This window comes from Argiope bruennichi, chromosome 8 (genome assembly GCF_947563725.1).
Source record: "Argiope bruennichi chromosome 8, qqArgBrue1.1, whole genome shotgun sequence".
NCBI lineage: Eukaryota > Metazoa > Arthropoda > Arachnida > Araneae > Araneidae > Argiope > Argiope bruennichi.
The window spans coordinates 113,564,127-113,584,110 of NC_079158.1; the positions used below are offsets into that span (position 1 = coordinate 113,564,127).

The 19,984-nt window shown below is 30.0% G+C and overlaps 1 protein-coding gene across 5 annotated transcripts in view; it reads right to left on the bottom strand.

The window, feature by feature from the left end:
• Window positions 1–19,984, bottom strand: part of LOC129980836 (coiled-coil domain-containing protein AGAP005037-like) — a 1,244,995-nt gene that overhangs the window by 896,973 nt on the left and 328,038 nt on the right. For all 5 annotated transcript variants that reach the window (XM_056091256.1, XM_056091255.1, XM_056091253.1 and 2 more), the window contains exon 2: window positions 18,632–19,354. In XM_056091256.1, coding sequence (XP_055947231.1) covers window positions 18,632–19,256 — 625 coding nt within the window. In that variant the 5' untranslated portion in view covers window positions 19,257–19,354. The remainder of the gene's footprint in view (window positions 1–18,631; window positions 19,355–19,984) is intronic.

Below are 19,984 nucleotides of genomic sequence, written 5' to 3' on the forward strand. Positions count from 1 at the left end.
GCATCTGCTATAAAGATACCAAATTCTGCTTTAATTCTTTTACAGATTTCCCCGTTAACCAGTTAATATTTAATCCGTTTGATTAAAAAATAAAATACTGACTCAGTGGAAAAGGTAATCATTCGAGGGTATCATGGATTGGTCTTGAAAAACTCGTACATCTATCTATGCTTATAGAAAGCTCAATGTGTTTGTGTGTGTTGGCGCTTTACAGGTCAGATCGTTCGACCTACAGTTACCAACTTTGGCACATGCATACCTTGGGGGTCGGGAATGTGCACCCGGGGTCCCTTTTTTTGAATATTTAATTAGAATTTTAATTATTAATTAAAAACTAACTTTCCCGCAAAAAAAACTTTTCATTTCCCCACTGCCAAATGAGTAAGACTTCAGTTTTTTCCTCCACGCTAAAGAGGATAGGCTTAACATATTTTCGGCCAATTATTTCAAACTATTCTATTTATTTTCTTAGTGTTTGATGCATTTAAAATCAAACATTGTTAATGAATCGATCAGCTCATGATGATCTGAGAAAATTTTGTTAACAAATTCTTACGATATTACATAAATTAAGAAATATATTCTTTAGTGCCCATAATGTTTAAATGCTCAGTGACTCTGTTTTCAGTAATCCTATTATTAAAAAAATGCTTTGCTTCAGTAAAAAATATTATTGTATTAATTGCAGATTAATCATTTTAAATTTAATTTAAAGCATAAATTCTACTGGAGCTAACAGAAAATTAGAGAGATACATATTACGTTATGACTGAAGGTCTTTATAATATTATGAAGGTATTACATGGCTATCAAAATTTGAAGCTTTAAAATATTTGATGAAGAAGCTATTGAAGTAGAAATTACATAAAAAGGCGGCAAGTAAACAATAAAACTGCTATTAAACAAACTGAAGAAAAATAAAATGAATGTAAAATTCACTGATGAAAAATCAAGGTAACATTTAATTCAGTGTTTAAAGAAAAAAATTTATGATATACATACTTTATTGCACAAAAATTAAATTTAAAAAATTAGCTTATCACAATAATTTTTATGAAAACACCAAAAATGCCCTGATTTATCCATCTTCAATATAATTAAGCCTTACATTTTTTTTTATTTGTAATTTTAAAGAATATTCCGCTTTCATACGCGTTCACAAATCAGATGTTTTTTTAATAGACATATTTAGCTACATTACATTTTTTTTTCAAGATAATCTCCCAACGAAAAAGGAATATTCATATTTAGAATGACTGCAAAACAAGAAACGTTGATTAAATAATTATTAAAACAGATATATTTGAAAAAATAAATAGCAATTAACAGATATAAATACAATAAAAATAAAATGCTGAAAGCGAATAATTCGAAAGGTTTAATTCATATTAAAAATACTCGCAAGATGGCGACACTGAGTAATAAAAAATGCACAGGATATTCATCTGTGAAAAAAATGTTCTTTCTTCTCAACGTTAATTTAAATAAGACACTTTTGCTAAAACAAATAGAAGGTTTCTTTTTAATTTTTTTTTATTTCTACTCCTATTATTGATAGTTTACTAAATAGCTTAGTTAATTCTTTTCGGAATTTAAGATTCCAGCAATAAAAAAAGTGAGATGAAACTACATGCAAGCCTAAAGAAAAATAAAATAAAATTCTGTAAAATTCATTAAAAAAAAAATTCTTTCAGGATTTTGCTACGTATTATATTCATTCGAGTAAAACGAACTTCTTAATTTTTGTTATGTTTTGTCGTGAAAACAATATAGGAGGTGCAAAAACTGTTATTGAAAAATAAATATTCTTTTTCAATTTGGAAAGAATCTTGAGTAAAAATAAATTGTTATAAATCTACTGAAAAAAATATTTTAAGATTAAGCGCTTCTTGAACTGACATAAATCATTAGAATTTTTTTAGAAACTACTTTAAGAGAAGTTCTTTTTTTTTTTTTTTTTTTTACTTATTTAAGAAGAACAGTTAGAATTTTCTATAATACTACTTTAAGATTAATTTTTCTTAAAAAATATTGTTACAATTTACTTAAAAATTATTTTAATTGATTTCTCTTAGAATCAATGTAATTCTTTAAAATTTATTGAAAAACTATTTTAAGATTAATTTCATTTTGAATTAGAGTGAATAATTGGATGTATTGAAAAACGTTTTGTAAGATGAGTTTCCTATTGAATTAAGATTAAATCATTAGAAAATATTAAAAGGATATTTTAAGATGAGTTGTTTCTTACTGAACCTCAATGAGTTTAATTCTTGAATTTTATTTTCGATTTTAAGTTAAGGCTTAAATCACGCAAATTATTGCTTTGTTAAAGTCATTGATTATTTTCGTTTGAAATGGAATGCAAGTTGAAAAAAAAATCTATATAAGATATCTTTCTTGAATTCGAATCACTTTTAATGATTTAAATTACTGTAAAATTTTTTAATGTTTGACATTCAAAAGTATGTTAAAAATGAAATTGCAAATATAATACAAGTAAGAATTGAAAATTATATATTAAAATGACAGATTTATAAAAACTTTAGACAGTTAATCAAAATTAAAAAATTTCAGTCCTGTATTTTTTTTTAATTTGTCACTATTAGGTTTTATTAATTAGTAAATGTGTTATTTTTTTTTAAAAAAATCAAGTTTAAATTAAGACATCAACAGACATTGCTACTTTAAGACCCTACATTGTTCGTTGCAGTTTAATGACATCATTTTCACCTTTGGTTTTATTGAATTAGTTTTGGATTTTACAATAATTGGTTAATAATATAACTTATTTGTTATGCTATTTGTTTTATTAGAAAAAATTATAAAAATAAGAATTTTCATTCAACAATTTTAGCTTAGATTAATTAATTTTAATTAACAGCTAAATTTCCATATTAGTTATTTTCTCACATTTCTTTCATTATTTTATATTAGTTGCCTTACACGACCAGTTGGTCTGTCAAGGATATTGGATGTATTTAATTTCAGAAATATCTCTTAAACATAACTTCATCTCCAGTGTTCCGTCAAATCGCTGGATAGTAAAGTCTTATTAATTTAATAGCTTTATATCTGTTCTATTTCTTGTAAATTTGATTAATTCTAAAAGAATCAAATCCCATGATATCATAGTGCTATTATACCATAATGCCTTCTAACTTTTGCGGAACTGCTTAACTTATATATTTATTTTGCATATAAACTATACAAATATTGAATGGAATCCTTTTTAGCTTCCAACAGAGGAAGAAAATCTGACGTTTAAATATTTAACGAAGCAATGAAAGATATTTCGGTTTCATTCTATCAATGAAATTATAGTTGTAATTAATTCACTAATTCCTACCTATCTCTCATAAGCAATATGAAATGAATTAAAATTGAGCTTTTATTAATAATTAAATTCTTAAAATATTAAAATATTGCCTTATCATCTAGGACATTGATACACCAGAAAGTGAGTGAGAGAGAGAGAAAAAAAAAAAGGATAGTTTAAAAAAAATTCCTTTTTTACAAACAAGAAAGCAGTCAGTTTAAATAAATGAGCAAAAAACTATCTAACATGCATTCTTTTTTATTTTGGAATCAAAATTAGCATCTTAGAAACCTCCGGATAAAACAGGTCGCCTTTATTAAAATAATAAAATATTTTAAATTCTCTTTCAAAATCCATCTTTGCAAACGTAAAAGAAGTCGAATTAAATAAGAGTGGGCAGAAATGGTGGCAAGTATTCATTTTTATTTCAGAATCAAAAATAGCATTCTAGAAACTTCTGGATAAAACAGTCACCTTTATTTAGGTATACGAACTTCTTAAATTCTTTTTCAAATATCCCATCTTTACAAACATTACTGAAGTCGAATTAAATAAGAATGTGAAGAAATTAAGCGGCAAGCATTCATTTTTTTTTTTTCAGAATCCGAACTGACATCCCGGAAATTTCTAATTAAAAGAGTCATTTTTATCAATCTAAACGAGTATCTTAAATTCTCTCTCAAAAATTTTATCTTACAAATTTAAATGAAGCTAAATTATATGAGAGTATGCAAAAATTGCCACTGTGCAGAAACAAAAATGATTGGAAAACATTCATTTTTGTTTTAGAATCAAAATTCACATCCTGGAAATTTTCAGGTAAAAAAATTATTATCAGTCTAAACGAATATCTTAAATTCTCTTCCAAAAATTTCATCTATACAAACATGAGTGAAATCGCATTAAATAAGACCGTGCAGAAACTAAGAGCCAAGCATTCATTTCTATTTTTTTTAGAATCAAAATAGCACCCTAGAAACTTCCGGATAAAACAATCAACTTTATTAAAGTAAACGAATATCTTAAATTCTCTTTCAAAAATTCCCTCTTTACTAACTTAATTAAAGTCGAATTAAATGAGAGTGGGCAGAAATTGTGGCAAGCATTCATTTTTTATTTCAGAATCAAAACAGGTAACTTGGAAATTTCCAAGTAAAACCGTGATATTTATCAAGCTAAACGGGTATCTTAAACTCTCTTACAAAAATTCCATCAATACAAACATAAGTGAAATAGAATTAAATAAGATCGTTCAAAAACTATCCGACAAGCATTCATTTTTTTTTCTGCATCAAAAATAGCATCCTAGAAACGTCTGGATAAAAATCATCTTTATATAGGTAAACGAATTTCTTAACTTATCTTTCAAAAATCCCATCTTTACAAAGATAATTGAAGTCGAATTAAATAAAAGAGTAAAAAAAAATCGAGCGCCATTTTTATTTCAGAATCAAATAGCATTCTGGAAACTACTGCATGAAATAGTCACCTTCATCAAACTGAATGAGTAGCTTAAATTTTCTTTCAAAAATTCCATCTTTACAAACTTAATTAAAGTCGAATTAAATGAGAGTGGGCAGAAATTGTGGCAATCATTCATTTTTTTTATTTCAGAATCAAAACAGGTAACTTGGAAATTTCCAAGTAAAACCGTAATATTTATCAAGCTAAACGGGTATCTTAAACTATCTTACAAAAATTCCATCAATACAAACATAAGTGAAATAGAATTAAATAAGACCGTTCAATAACTATCCGACAAGCATTCATTTTTTTTTTCTGAATCAAAAATAGCATTCTAGAAACTTCTGGATAAAACGGTCACCTTTATTTAGGTAAACGAATTTCTTCAATTCTCTTTCAAAAATCCCATCTTTACAAAGTAATTGAAGTCGAATCAAATAAGAGAGTGAAAGAAATCGAGCGCCAAGTATTCGTTTTTATTTCAGAATCAAACAGCATTCTAGAAACTACTGCACGAAATAGTCACCTTCATCAAACTAAATGAGTAGCTTAAATTTTCTTTCAAAAATTTCATCAGTACAAATATGAATGAAATTGAATTAAATAAGAGTGTGCAAAAATTAAATGGCGGACATTCATTTTTTTTTTTTTTAGAATCAAAACTAGGATTCTGGAAACTACTGCACGAAATAGTCACCTTCATCAAACTAAATGAGTAGCTTAAAATTTTTCTTTCAAAAACTCCATCAGTATAAATATGAATGAAATTGAATTAAATAAGATTGTGCCAAAATTAAGTGGTGAACACTCATTTTTTTTTCAGAATCAAAACTAGCATTTTAAAAACTTCTGCGTGAAATAATCGCCTTCACCAAGCTAAACGAGTATCTTAAATTCACTGAAATTCCATCGTTACAAATTTAAATGAAATCGAATTATACGACAATGTGTAGAAATTGAGTGGAAAGCATTCATTTTTATTTTAAGACCAAAACTGACATCCTGGAAATTTCTAGGCAAAACCGTCATTTTTAACAAGATAAACGAGTATCTAAAATTCACTTTCAACAACTGTATTAAAAATTCAAGAGGCGGATACGAAAAAAAGGGGGTGCAATTCTAAGGAGAAAAAACGACATCGGTTCCATTTTCTTTCAGCATAATAACTTTAATCCACACTACACTCCCACACATCTCATTTTTTCTGAAACAACCTGTTTTTATACCCCAATCTGAATTCATATCCCCGATTCCCTATTCATAGAGACCACCACCTTCTTTTCGAATTGAAATCGTACTACCCCACACCAATGAAAGAAACGAGATGAAATTGAGCTTACTGGGAGAAAAAAGCGATCGCAATATCCTCGCATCGTTACATGAGGAAAAAGAACTCATAAACACAATTACCAAGGGGTGGAGGGAATCGTAAGAATCCCTTTTTGATAGCAATGGCCTCCAATGTCATTGGTTGGTTTCGCTGGCGTTTATGTGGGCTAGACCTCCATCCAGTGCATATAGAGTGAGGATTTGAAGCTGGGAAATAGAATTGCAGAGCTCATAATGGAAATCGTTATCCATCCTCCTTCCATAAAATTCAGTAAAATGGAGGAGAGAAGTGCGAGTTGGTCTTGGTTGAAATAGAAAGCTATATCTACTTTAATTGATTTAATAAATAATTAAATAGCTTATTGTAAAATTATTCTTTAAATCTTTGGTAGATTTTTTTAAAATGCACCGAATTCATTTCTTATTAATATTTTGAATAGGAATTAATTTATTGTTGAATCAACAAATTCAAGAATATATAAGTATACACCTTTTAGTTGAGTTTTTTTAAAGGGCTATTAGAACACTTGGTGTTGCTTGGTTTATTTTTAGTATCAAAACACTCGAGAACATAGAAAACTGATTTATATAATCACATAGTGTTGATTAATATTATTTTATAGATAATTAAGGTGCTTTGTCCCCTGCTTGCTTTTGCCAACCCCAATGTCAATCTTTAATCTTTCCATGATGAGAACATACATTTTGCAATTGGCCTATTTCCGATTCAAAATACAAAGTTTCACAATACATTACACAATATACAATGCATTTGAAAAATGTATCTCCAATATCTAAATATAGAACCAATTTTTCAAGTTTTGCCGCCACCAGAGCAACTTCACGATCAGCTTTTGTTTTCAAATTGCCAGATTCTCGCTCGGTCTTCTTTGGCAATCGTTCTTCATCTAATATCGCTGGACGTCCCATTACTATTAAAAAAAATGCAGGTTTAACACGTATATTGCTTAGGTATTTAGATGATTGCTAGCCGAGAGACGAAAAATTTCCGTTACTCGAAAAGATAAACAAACCGGAACGCTGTTCATTTTTTCTTCTTCCACAAATGGGGTGTCTAAAAGTAGAATTAATAAATAATATTATTTTAAACTTATTTTTATTTAATTTGGTGTTAATTAAAGCTTTTCTTTTTCTTTTTTGTCACCATTTCACAGTCAACTACAATTTAAATACTTACTATAATATAATAAAATTCATTCAGTATTTCAAACAATACTGGCAAAACCAACTTCAAATACCATGGGTCAGGTGACTCACTATCTACTAATCACAAAGCGAATAAAATGCAATATTTACGTAAAATTTTTTATATAATAGATAGAAATATCCACTCAAAATATTGTTTTAACATATATTAAACTATCAATGCTAAACTCTTTAATTGTTTAAAGCTTCATCTTTGTGGTTTGATAAGATTAAAAAAATATAAATTTAAAGAAAACCAGATGTTATGCGAATATAATTTATTTTTTACTATTCCATTTTATGAAAGAGACGAGAAAAGATTCTAAAAATTACGTTCAATACATATATATTGAACGAAAGAATAATATGATGGTTTAAAATCTCAAAGAAATAACCTGAAAGAGAAATTAAATTTCCGAAAAGAGTACCAAGAAAAATTCTAAAAAAATAATTTAAACTGAGTTAAATGTCTGAATATTGCAAACGATAAATTCAGTAGAAATTGATTAAGCATTTTTTTCTGCTGGAAAATATTTGAAAGAAAAGAATCCCGAAATATAATATTTAAATTAAAATGAATATAAAATTCTTTCATCAAATAACAATCCGTTACTTACTTGTAAAAGTATCAATTTGGAGCTGGTGCGAGCAAATATCTCACTTAACTAAACTTATTAAATGAAATAAGAATAGTTTTATTTAATGAGCTCGAATTGAGAAATAGATTTAAAAGATGTGCTGCATTAAATTGCGATTGAAAAAAGTATTTTTAAATTCATGTATTTAAAACATCAAAGAAAATATAGTTAGTTAACCACAGCATTAATAACGGCAAAAGCAAATATGATTAAAATATTTGATGTAACAATGAAGTTACATTACCTTTTATTATGGCAGTGGAAAGTAATGTTTTAAATATTATAATTTTTAAAAATTAAGCGAAAATTGTATATTAATTGCATTGATACCATTAAGAAGGTAATGTTTTTTAAAAAAATGTTAATTATTATAACATTTTTTTATAGGCGATAATATTTTTGGAAGATATCGCAAGAAAATGCCAAGGTCTTATTTAATTTTAAAATAATTAAAAATTTGAACTTTAAATGTTTATTGTGATTTTTTTTTCCATTTTGAATAGCATATATGTCAAATTTAATCAAGATTGGACGAAAATTATGCATTTGTATAGGAAACGCAGGTAAAGACTCTGCTTTATACATATACAGTTTAGAACTGTGTCACAATAGTATATTCATAAAGATATTACATAGAAATGCGAAAAAAAAATCACATGCTTTCAGTATCGTATTAGAAAGAAAACATAATTTTTTTTCCATAAATCTGTTGATTTCAGTAAAATTTATGAAATCGTAAGACTAAGAAAATTCTAAATATTCTATTTTTTTTTTCACAATTTCTATTGTAACTTCTAAATTTTTCGAAAAAAATATTTTCAACTTTTTAATACAATAATCAAAACATGTATTTACATTAAAAATTTTTAAATTTTAATATTTCATAATTTATTATTATAATGATTATAAAATATTAAAATGAGAAACAAAATAATCTAAGATAAATTGCTAAATAACGAAAAATTAAGTTTTATAATTTAATTTCTCATATACGTTACCAGATGATGCCTGTTGTATAGACAAACAGTTTTATTTTAATCAATCGATTAATCGATAATTAAGTTTCGAAAACAGGATTAAGATACTGCCTTGATATGAAAATTTATAACGGAATAAACATCTGGAATTCTATAACACAACATAAAGTGAATAAAATATCGTTGCCAAATTCCGTCTATGAAGACGCACATGCAAAAATAAAAGAAATCATTTTAAATAACAACTTATAAAAATCTTCTTTAATACATCCTGTGTATATATATATTTTTGATGAAAACTAATATTTTATTTTGGAAATTTAATCATATTTTCTCAAGAAACATAATTGTTTTCCACAGAGAAAGAGAATCAAAAGTTCCACTTAGAAGTTTGATAAACGATCGCCGCGCCCCCAGTCGTAGCTTTCAGAACTACAGACCGAAATGAACGTCGCCATATTATTCGTACTAAGCATGTTTCTGTGCGGTTGAGACGAGACATGGTAAACTTAATATTATATATTTTACATATTAATTAGCATTTTAACATTATTTATACTATTTTTACTTATTATTTGTTGCTTAAATTTGTTATTTTATTTCTATTTATTTTTCTCTGCATACTGTTTTGCTTTTTTTATCAGAACCAGCAAAAATAGATTCGATTGTTCGCCATATGAAAAAGCCTTAAGAGGAAATTAAAATGTTTATTTGTGAAGATACTGGATGAAAATTATTTAGCCTACCTTCAAATGAGAGCAAGTTTGTTTAAAATGGATTACATTTTTCAACATTTATATTTCGCAATAAGAAAATTAATTTTAGAATATGTGTTAGATTTTTTGCATGCAGAATCTGCAACTTTCGTTTTTGATGTAGAACATTTATGGCATTTTAATTTTAATTTATTGACATTATTTATATAATATTTTTTTAAAAAATTTCATCATGTGGATGGATATAGTATAACATAAAATAGCAAAGTTATAATAGCATAACATAACATAGTTATATAAAGTTTTTATATTCGAATAATTTTAATTCCAATATAAGTACTATTCAAAATGGATAATAAGAAAATATAATTTCTTGAATTTTATATATTCACTGAAAAAAGCTCACATGGTTGTCATAACAATGAAATAGCAGCTATTTCCGCTATGTCAGTGTGACGTATTTCCTATTAGTTCTGATCGCTGCGTCGAGTGGCGCCACAGTCTATGTGGATTGTTATGTTAAATGAGTTTCCATTCATATCTATGAGAGGGAAACCTCTGCGTTCTCTTTCTCTGTGCTTTTATCTATCTAATTCATCATTAACAAATATTTTAAAATATACTAGATCCAGATTTTGGATATCAAAACCTAAACGTAACGTTTAAGTTACATCTGCTTCTGTTAATGTTTCCATTCTTTTCAACATAATACTTCTGATCCAAATACTGAAATCTCGTTTTCTCATTTTTCCAAAAATACTTGCTTTTATATCCCAAAACTGAATTCATATTCTTAGAAACTTATTCGCAACACCCGGCAGATACAACTACGATCTCTCTAAATCGAAATTGAACTACTTTTGGCAGTACCAGAAACAAGATGGAAGTGAATTTGCTTGAAAAATCAGCGGGAGGGGTGTCTCCAAACCTTTCAGTCCAACTCTCTAATAAAATTCTCAAGCCAGAAAACGCCTTACATAGTATTGGCTTACAAAAGTTACGAAATATTAACTTTTCGCGTGAATTTAGCATTTTTTTAAACATATCATGCCATCTTTGGTGAATTTTTTGGAGATTAATAGTATCCGAAAATCGAATTTGTGTTTTAGCCATGTTTTTCTCAACCGATTGAAACAAAGCTGTACTTGTAATCACAAAATCTCATACCAAATTTGGTGTATTTAAGTTGTTGCGTTTTTCAATTATCGTGTTTACATGTTTCTGTAAGTACAGACCGACAGACAGTCAACCTGTAGTTGTATTTGGCTCAAAATTTGACAGATGTATTCACTATAGATGTTAAATCTGTGAACCGAATTTCATCTATCTAGCTCTCTTCGCTTTGTAATTATAGTGTTAACTTATATTCGAATAGACGGACTTCCGCTAAACAAATTTTACTCAAAATTTCATAGAAAGATACAAATTTGGTGTAAAGATCGTATACCAAATTTCATCGATATAGTTCAAAGTGTTTTTGATTTATATTTGTCACAAACAAACGGAACATTTTCCAAGAATGTGTTTTTCGAATTCAGGGTATGGAGATTCGTCAAAATCTTGAGTTCGATTTTTTTTTTTTTTTTTTTTTGAGGACTACTATACTTTTTCTATACTACGTATATAAGAAAGTAAATAAATAAAAATAGAAAAAAGAAAAGAAAGAAAAGAAAAGAAAAAGAAAAGATGGAAAGAAGAACGATATCCTCATATCGATATAAGGAGAGAAAGAATCCTAAGCACAATTACCAAGGGGTGGAGATGATCATAACACTCCCTTTTTGACAATAATGCGTTCCGATATCATTGTTTGGAGCATACGCATTTATGAAGGTTGACGCGAACTAGGTTGAGTGCATACAGAGTGGGGATTTAGACCCATGAAATAGAATTGCCTCATAATCGAAATCGTTATCCACCCTCCTTCTAGAAGTTTCAGTAAAATGAAGATGATAAGGAGGTTGAGTTGGTACTCAAAATGGTTTTTCAAGTTTTTTTAAAATTATTAAATAAAGGATTAAGTAGATAACTGAACAAAGATTCTTTAAATCGATCAGCAATAGAAAAAAGAATATTTTTCTGTTAAAATTTTGGCATTTACATTATGAGTACTTAGAAATGCAGTGAAATAATCAGTTCTTTTTCTGGATTTTTTCCTATAACAGTTCTACATGGTGGGTTATGCCCAGGTGTCTTATATTCCCAGAATATATTACAGAGACCAAATAAAATACTACCAAATTTTTAATGTGTAAAAATTTATTGAATATTCAATATTAGAATTTAGCCATCATTTCGCCATCCCCCCCCCAGTAATTTCGGACAAAAATACTTTTATACCATCGTAAAATTTAATATTTTACGTTCTTAATGATGCCAATTTCTTTTTAGACAATTTTTATTATTTTTCCCCTTTTTAATAAATAATTTAATGCATGCAGACGATTTTGCAACAAGGAAATTTATTGATATTCTGTTGCTAGGCAATGGTACTTTAAATTATTTTGCCTTTAATTTGTTTGAAGTTTCGGTCTTTATTTATTTAAAATATTTTTGGTAATGTATTTTAATAGTTTTAAGAAGCAATTTATACAATCTTTGCAAAAATATTTTTTTATCGTTAAAGTGCAAATACGTAAAAAAAAATGTTGCTAGAATGCATTAGTAGAATTTTGGAAGAACATTTAAAAAAATTTAAAAGCTTATGATTAATACGTTATATCAGGAAAAACTATTGATTTAGTTTGCTGATATGGAGAAAATTTGTTGTTGGGGTTTTTTAAAAGTTTTCTGGTTTAATTGATATTTTCATTTTGGCTAAAAATGTTTCAGATCATTAAAAAGACTTTATGTATTCTAAAATATCATAAAATACTTTTTGCTTTAAAATATTAGAAATGGAACTATTTTAATTCAGATCCAAGCCTGGTATACCAGCTAATATTAGATACAGAGTCAAATGGTCCATATAAAAATATTAATACATATTTCCTGAAAAGGAATTCATGGAAATATATTTTATGAATGATCCTTGTATTTATGGATTGTGTGTAGTAAAACATAGTGAATGTAGATGGCGCTTCCATTTGAGGATATTAAAGTTTTTTCCAAACGGAGTTGAAATGGTGTTAGCAGGTGTTATGCAATGGGCTAAAGAAAAGTAATACTAAGAGAAGAAACTCAGACCGTGGATTGAATTTGCTTTCTTTTTTGAAGTGAAAATGATTAGAGGTATCATAATATATTATTTGTAACCTATCGTATGGAACGTGTTAACTGCTTGCGAAGAGTATAATTTAAAGGCTATTTTAATGCATTTATAAGTTTATAAATCATTTAGAAGAAGCATTATTTCTCTGTGAGGTACTTGATATTATGATAAAATATATCGCAAATTATAAAAAGAAATTACTCGTAGATAGCATCATAATTTATGCAATCATCTGGTGTAAAACGTTTAGTTTATTAACGTCCCATTTTAAACTTAAGGGCTACTTTGGGACGGATCTCGTAATTTTGAACTGCTGTCAGATGACGATAATGACATCTGAGCTGGAACCCCCACTCTCCAAACTTCCACATCACACCAGAGGGAGGACCTCGTGTAATAAATATGCATTATATGGAATGTTTTGCATCTTTCTCTTTATTTCCGATTTTCTTGACAAAATATAAAATATATTTGGTATCCGTTTTTTTCCCTTATTAGTTTTCTAATTTTTTTTTTCTGATTACCATATTTAGTAACTGTTGATTTGTGCATCCATATGAAGTTGCAAAGATAATTTCTATAGCTTTGCAAAAATAATGATGGTTAAACGTACATCATTACACGTACACATGCATCTTTCCCTTGATGTGCATCATTATAAATGTTTAATAAGGTATGCCAATAATAAAAAGAAAAAAAATGAAGTAATTAGATTGAAAATTCTTTAAAAAATAAATGTAATCTCTTCGAAAATTGGAAACATTTGCTCCAAATGAATACAAAAATGATAAAATACAAATTTAGTATTTTAAAAAGAACCATAATTATGGAAATTGCATTCAAAATTTCTTTTCTTCCTTTCTTCTTTTTTTTTTGGGGGGGGGGGTTCCTTTAGAGGAAAAAAAGAAAAAGAAGTAACTTCATAATTTCTCTTGAATGAAAAAAAATGTAGTTATTTTTTATGAGTTATTTTCAAAAAAATACAAGACATTTAGAATTTTCCTAATCCCGAAGTATTGTTTTAATCCAAAATTTTGAGCTCAACATGACATTCAGTTAACTCATTAGCTAAATGATGTCCGTTGAGGATACGGAGAACTTTCCTGCTTCTCATTAAAGAACATGTCCTCATTATTATTACGGATAAATGGATACAGAAGAGAAAAAAATCAGTTAAGAATGTATTGAAAAATATTATCTTATGTGCTTTTCTAATATTAGTTTTTTTTATTAAAAAATACGTTTTCAAATGGGATTTTTAAAGCAAATATTTCCAAATGGAATAAATTTAAACATTTCTATTTAATTAAATCAGCGGAAATGTTTTCTCTTCAACTTACTTACTTTTTTATTTACACATGACTATACGCATAAATAGCGAAGCGTTTTGTGTTTGACTTCATGATATAGCAAAGAAAGTCATGGTTGCATTTTGGGTTTCTTTCTTTAGCTTATTATTTTCGATTATTAATGCACTATTTGTAATATAGGCTTGAAAATTTAATATAGATTATTTATTTAGAAAATTTAATATAGATTATTTAATATAGATAGATTTAATATAGATTATAAAATATAGATTATTTAATATATATAGATTTAATATAGATTATAAAATATAGATTATTTATTATAGATTATAAAATATAGAAAATTTAATATAGATTATTTTCTAAGTTTTACCATATTTATGATTTTGTGTTATATTGTTCACACTATATGAATAGACATTTTGTCCCTTAATGAATTTAGAGAAAAATTAGACGCAAACACACATTTTTTGTGCAAATATTTTTATGTCGGTATAATACCATTTTTGTGCCATTGTAGTTTGGAAAGAAAGAATGAGAGAAATTAAAAATAGACATTCTTAATAGACGCTAAATCAATTATTTCTAACTTAGGCGTCTTTTTTTGGCGTCAAAAATAAAGATTCTTGGAAAATGCAAGAATTATAGTCCTATCCTTCATAAAAGCAGAGATCGGAAGATCCTTCTAGAGAACTCCATGTGCTATCATGGCTTCTCCAGAGACTGTATAAAGTCGAGATGCTCACATGAGGAAATCAATCTGAAAGGAATTGGTTCATTGTGCGAGTTGGAAGCTCATAAACGTAAAGTGCTATTGATCTTGCTATTTTGATATTTACTTAGAGAGATTTGCTACTTGTTTTTGTTGTTTGTGTGAATTTTGATTGTGTTGTTATTGTCTGTGATTCGTATTATCTGGAATATTTGTGGAAGAAAGCGTCGTTTCACTGTATCGAGCATGAATTTCAATAAACACCGTACATCCAGTGGATGGTTTTCGTAAGAATATTGTTACGAAATTTTCCGGAGTTTCTTTGGATAGTGGAAGTTATATGGTGTGAAGAACGCTCAATCACCAGGCGGCAATAGAAAATAAAACAACGACGTTTATTTACACGAAGACACACAGGACAGCACAAAGACGACAACTATGTACAGCACAGAAGACGATTATCTTCAGCCTATACGTGCAGCAACAACAGCATATAACAAGACATACAGACAGTAGCGCACAGCTTAGTTCAGCACTAGCTTCACTCCGTTGCTGCTCCGCTTATCTTTAGAAGGCCAGTTCTTTATCGTCGATTCCGACTACTCTTCGACTCCACCGGTCCACCACTGGTCCACGACTCCTCAATTCGCAACTACGACTCTCTCACTACTCTTCGATCTGGTTCACCACTCAATTCACCACTACTCCCCGGCAGCTGCAGCTCCTTTTATAGGTCTCAGGAGGCGGGGCTAGAAGCCTCTCAACCAATCAGGAACGTTCGAGGCGTATCTCCGTTACTGCTGGACATATCGGGAAAATTCTCGATGTTTCGGGTATAATCTATTTTGGCGCCAAAGTCGCCAAATTGGTCGCCAAGCTCTGGGACCTCCTATGGAACCAACTATGCTGGGAAGCCGAATCACAGGTTCGTAACAATATCAAGAGTCATAATTTATCCTTCTAGTTTGCTGCGTTTTTGAGTAAATGTATTTACATAAACAAACCGAATCCTATATTGCAAACAGATTGATTTGGTCCTAGTTACCAACAGTGGTTCTTTGAGGGACTAAAAGTTCACTAAACCTAAAGTGCAGATCTAATTACCAGGTCACAGTTATCTGAAGTAGTTAAATGTAAAGGGGTTGAAATGAAATGAGTGTTATTTCCGCTAAATATATCAAACATATCAAATATGTTTTGTAAGCAGGAAGTTAAGAATATTTTATAAACTTTTTAGAGAGGATATTAGACATAAATAGGAAAGGATTTGTGCCTACTTGAAAAATTTCAGTGAGGTTTTTAATCTGAATAAAAAAATGTGTGCTTGTATTTACTTTATATAAAATGTATATACATATATACAAAATGTAAGTATTTACTTTTTTGATTATAGGAGTTGCAAAAACCGAACTTCATTTTTTTATTTCAAAAGGGTTTATTTTTATTCATGCGTTGTGCTCAAATTTTTTTGGAATATCAAAAGAATAAACTGCTGTCAAAACTTTCAAGCAACAAATGGTTTCGGATTAACCCAAACGATTTTTATGGCCACAGTCCATAAACTTCTAACTGGACTGACATATCTATCTCACTTTCCCCCGTTCGAATGAAGGGAGGGGGTTGACGTTTATGAAGAGGATAAAATATTTGGATAGGAAATTTTTCTGCTGCCTCTCATAAGTCACGTCCACCGAAAGAAGCAATCTGAACCCTCTCCAGCGGCTCAAGTTTGAAAAATTTCCGCTAAACTGCCAGAGTAAACTGCCAGGTACACTCACCGAACGAAGATTTGAGGAACATTATTTCCCCTTTTCCACATATTTTTATCCTTTTACGAGAAATATGCGGCAGAGTTAAAGATTTAAATCTATGCTTGGTTTCGCGTTATGTATGGTTAAAAATTTATAAAAGGGATATTAATAATAAAATGGCAGAATTTTGGAAGCACATTCAATGTATATTTAAAGATAGAATTTTTTTAAAATTAAAAATCATGATGGAAGAGAAAATTCGTAAATATTTTAAATGAATAGAATTTCATATTGCATCTGAAATAAATATTTTAAATTTTAATAAATATTTAGGAATTTTGTTTCTTATGATTTGTGGCTTAGTTTTTTTCACTTTATAGCACTTAATGTTTTTACGATTTTTTGTTTTTGTTTTCATTTCCAAATTTTGTAAAAAAATAATTTATTGACCAGTTTTTAGCATTCTATTAAAATATTCTAACACATTTTTCCACAAGTATTTTCTGTTTTTAAACTTAAATGCATTTTATAATTAATTATTATAAAATATTATGAAATATTGGAATAAGTTATTCCTTCAAATTTCCTATCACAAGGAATATCGTATAGCATTAAAGGTTTTTATCAAAATAGCCGATTAATAGATAATAATGTTATAAAACTATCAAAATCAATCTGAAAATTAAAATTTCGTTATTTTTGTGAGTTGCATATACATAATCTTATCCCAATTTCTTATTTGGAACCTTGTAAGCCCCATTGAATTATTTCTGCTAAAGCCCTATATTTCATTTCTATGAAAGTGAGGTAATATTAATAGAACCATAACTTCGTCTGAGGAAAAAGTGACAGTTAATTCCGTCAAAAAAAAATTTCTCTCTTTTTGGATACAGGATTTTGAGTGATATTAAAACCAGAAACCAACTGATTAATTTTCTTTATAATCCTCGGAATTATTCTGGAACTTTCGACAGAACAGATAAATAATCGAGAATATTTTAGGCATGGGAAAGGAATTTTAGGAATTAAGTGAGCACCATGTTATTCTGATCAATCGTATTCTGGCCATTTCTGGATTCTATTTGTTGAGTCCTCTGGTGTAGAGAATAAAACCAATTTCTGATTTAATCCAGTCTGTCGATGGAACTTTGCTCCGAATTCTAAATGTTGTATGATAAAGTTACATCTTAACGTTCCTCAGCGTCCCCTGGTAGTACTGATTGTAAAGATGTTGGACAGTAAGGCAGCATTCATATGAGGCGCAATAGAAGATTACACCTATTTCAAGATGATCACATGACAACAATGGGACAGTAGCAAATGTTGTTTCATTAGGGCAGCTATCACGTAACCGCAATGGGACAGTGGTAAATAGTGGACTGTCTCGATGAGATAAACATGCGCTGTTGTCCCACAGCGGTGATTTTCCTGAAGTAGGCATGACCTTCGATTGCACGCACTAATTGGCCTTGTGTGACCGTGAGACAGTGGCAAATGGTTTTCAAACTATTTGCCGTTCTCAAATGGTGGTCATGTGATCTTCCTGAAGTAGGCGTTACCTTTTATTGGGCGCAATAGTCGGTCTCGCCTGAATGTTACTTAAGGCTAAGCACCTAAATCATTCAGGTTTCTTAAATACAATTTTGAATTACAGGCATGCAGTCACAGGTTTTGAAATCATACTGTTACGTATCGAAAGCGTGCGTTTTGCGATTTATTCCTACTTGCATGTCCATTTTAATTAAAATAGATTATACTCTTTTGAAAATTGATTGAATTGGGCTTTATTACGCCTAAAAAAATGGAAAGACATTTTGAACTCTCTATTTAGAACCCAATTACACTTCTTTCAATTCAAACTTCATTTTATGCATTGTAATGAATAAATGCATCCACTATGATTCATTTTCATAGCATCAAATATAATACACTTTCGCAAAGTTCAACCACCACCTGCTAATCAACAAACAACACATGCTAAATTGAAACGACTCTTACCTTGAAAACGTACTCCATTCTTCCTGACCACCAGCCTCCTCACTTCTGTCCCACTGCCTCCAGAAGAGCCCGTGTCACTGAAGGACCCTCTCATCTCACTGGAGGGTCGAGGTGGCAGAGAGCTTCTCCACCGAGCTGGAAGCGTGGCTGTGTTACTGCCTCCATAACCTCCTTTGGGGGAGGGCTGTTGTAGCTGTGGGGTGAACCTCCCACTCAGAGGCCCGCTCGGGTGTTCCTGGATACTGTGAAGGGCCCTCCTCTGCCTGTCCATGGTAGAGGACGAGCTAGAGGAGGATGAGGAGGACATCTGGTTGCCAGTAGCCGCCATGGCGTCGGCCAGCAGCTCTGGGGGCGGCCCCTGTCTGGGGTTGCCCAGCCTCCTCAGCTCAGAAACATCCATGGACCTGCTGTTGGGCAATTGCTGCATTTGTTGCTGCTGTTGTTGTTGTTGCTGTTGCTGAGAGGAGGAAGAGGAGGAGGAGGACTTGGATTTGTCGGATTTTTTGGAGGAGCGAGAGGAGGAGTTTGGAAGCTCCGTGAGAGAGATCTTCTTCCCCTCAGAGGAGCGACCGCCCGGCAGGCTGGTGCTGCGGTGCATGGTAAAACGTTTGATGCTGAAGGGCATGTTGATTGGCTGCTGGCCGCCTGGGCTCACGGGAAGATCGTCAGTTGTAGGAGTTTGGAATGATGATGGCTGTTCACCTTCCTTCTAGGTACTCGTATCTGAAATGGAAAACGATCATTGAAACCTCAGAGAAAGAAATACAAAAACTAATCTTTTGATTATATATTGTCATATAAATATTATTGCGTTCCAGAAATAATTTGTTAAATAGAAGGCTGCATTATTAAAGGACGTCATAGACTTTTATGAAGTATCAAAAAACTGCCAAGTATTTTAGTAGAACCATTCTGTGACCTCAGGGGAAACCAAAAAGAATGGGATATCAGACGGCATGCGTAGTAGCTACTAAAGTCACAGAAAAGCAATGGAAACAAGGGTATGTTACAGCTTTCATATTATCGGAGGTAAGCCCCTGCAGCGGTTAGGTGTCTCGTTAACCGAATTCACTAGATGTCATGTGCAGTTAGTCAACATAAGCAGAAGAAGAAAAGTTAATTTTCCAGCGTTAGAATGAACTTCGAGTACAGAAACCGAAAAAGGGGAACATTTTTTGGAAATGTTGAATTCGTTATGATAGGCAATCAAGTTCAAACGAATTAGTAAACTTATCATAGGTAGTGTTCCTTGTAGTAGTGGTTCCTTGCAGATGTTCCATCAATGTAGTTCCTTGACATTGTTCATTCCATACGTCTAATTTGAATAAGATGTACTCATTCATATCTCTAAAG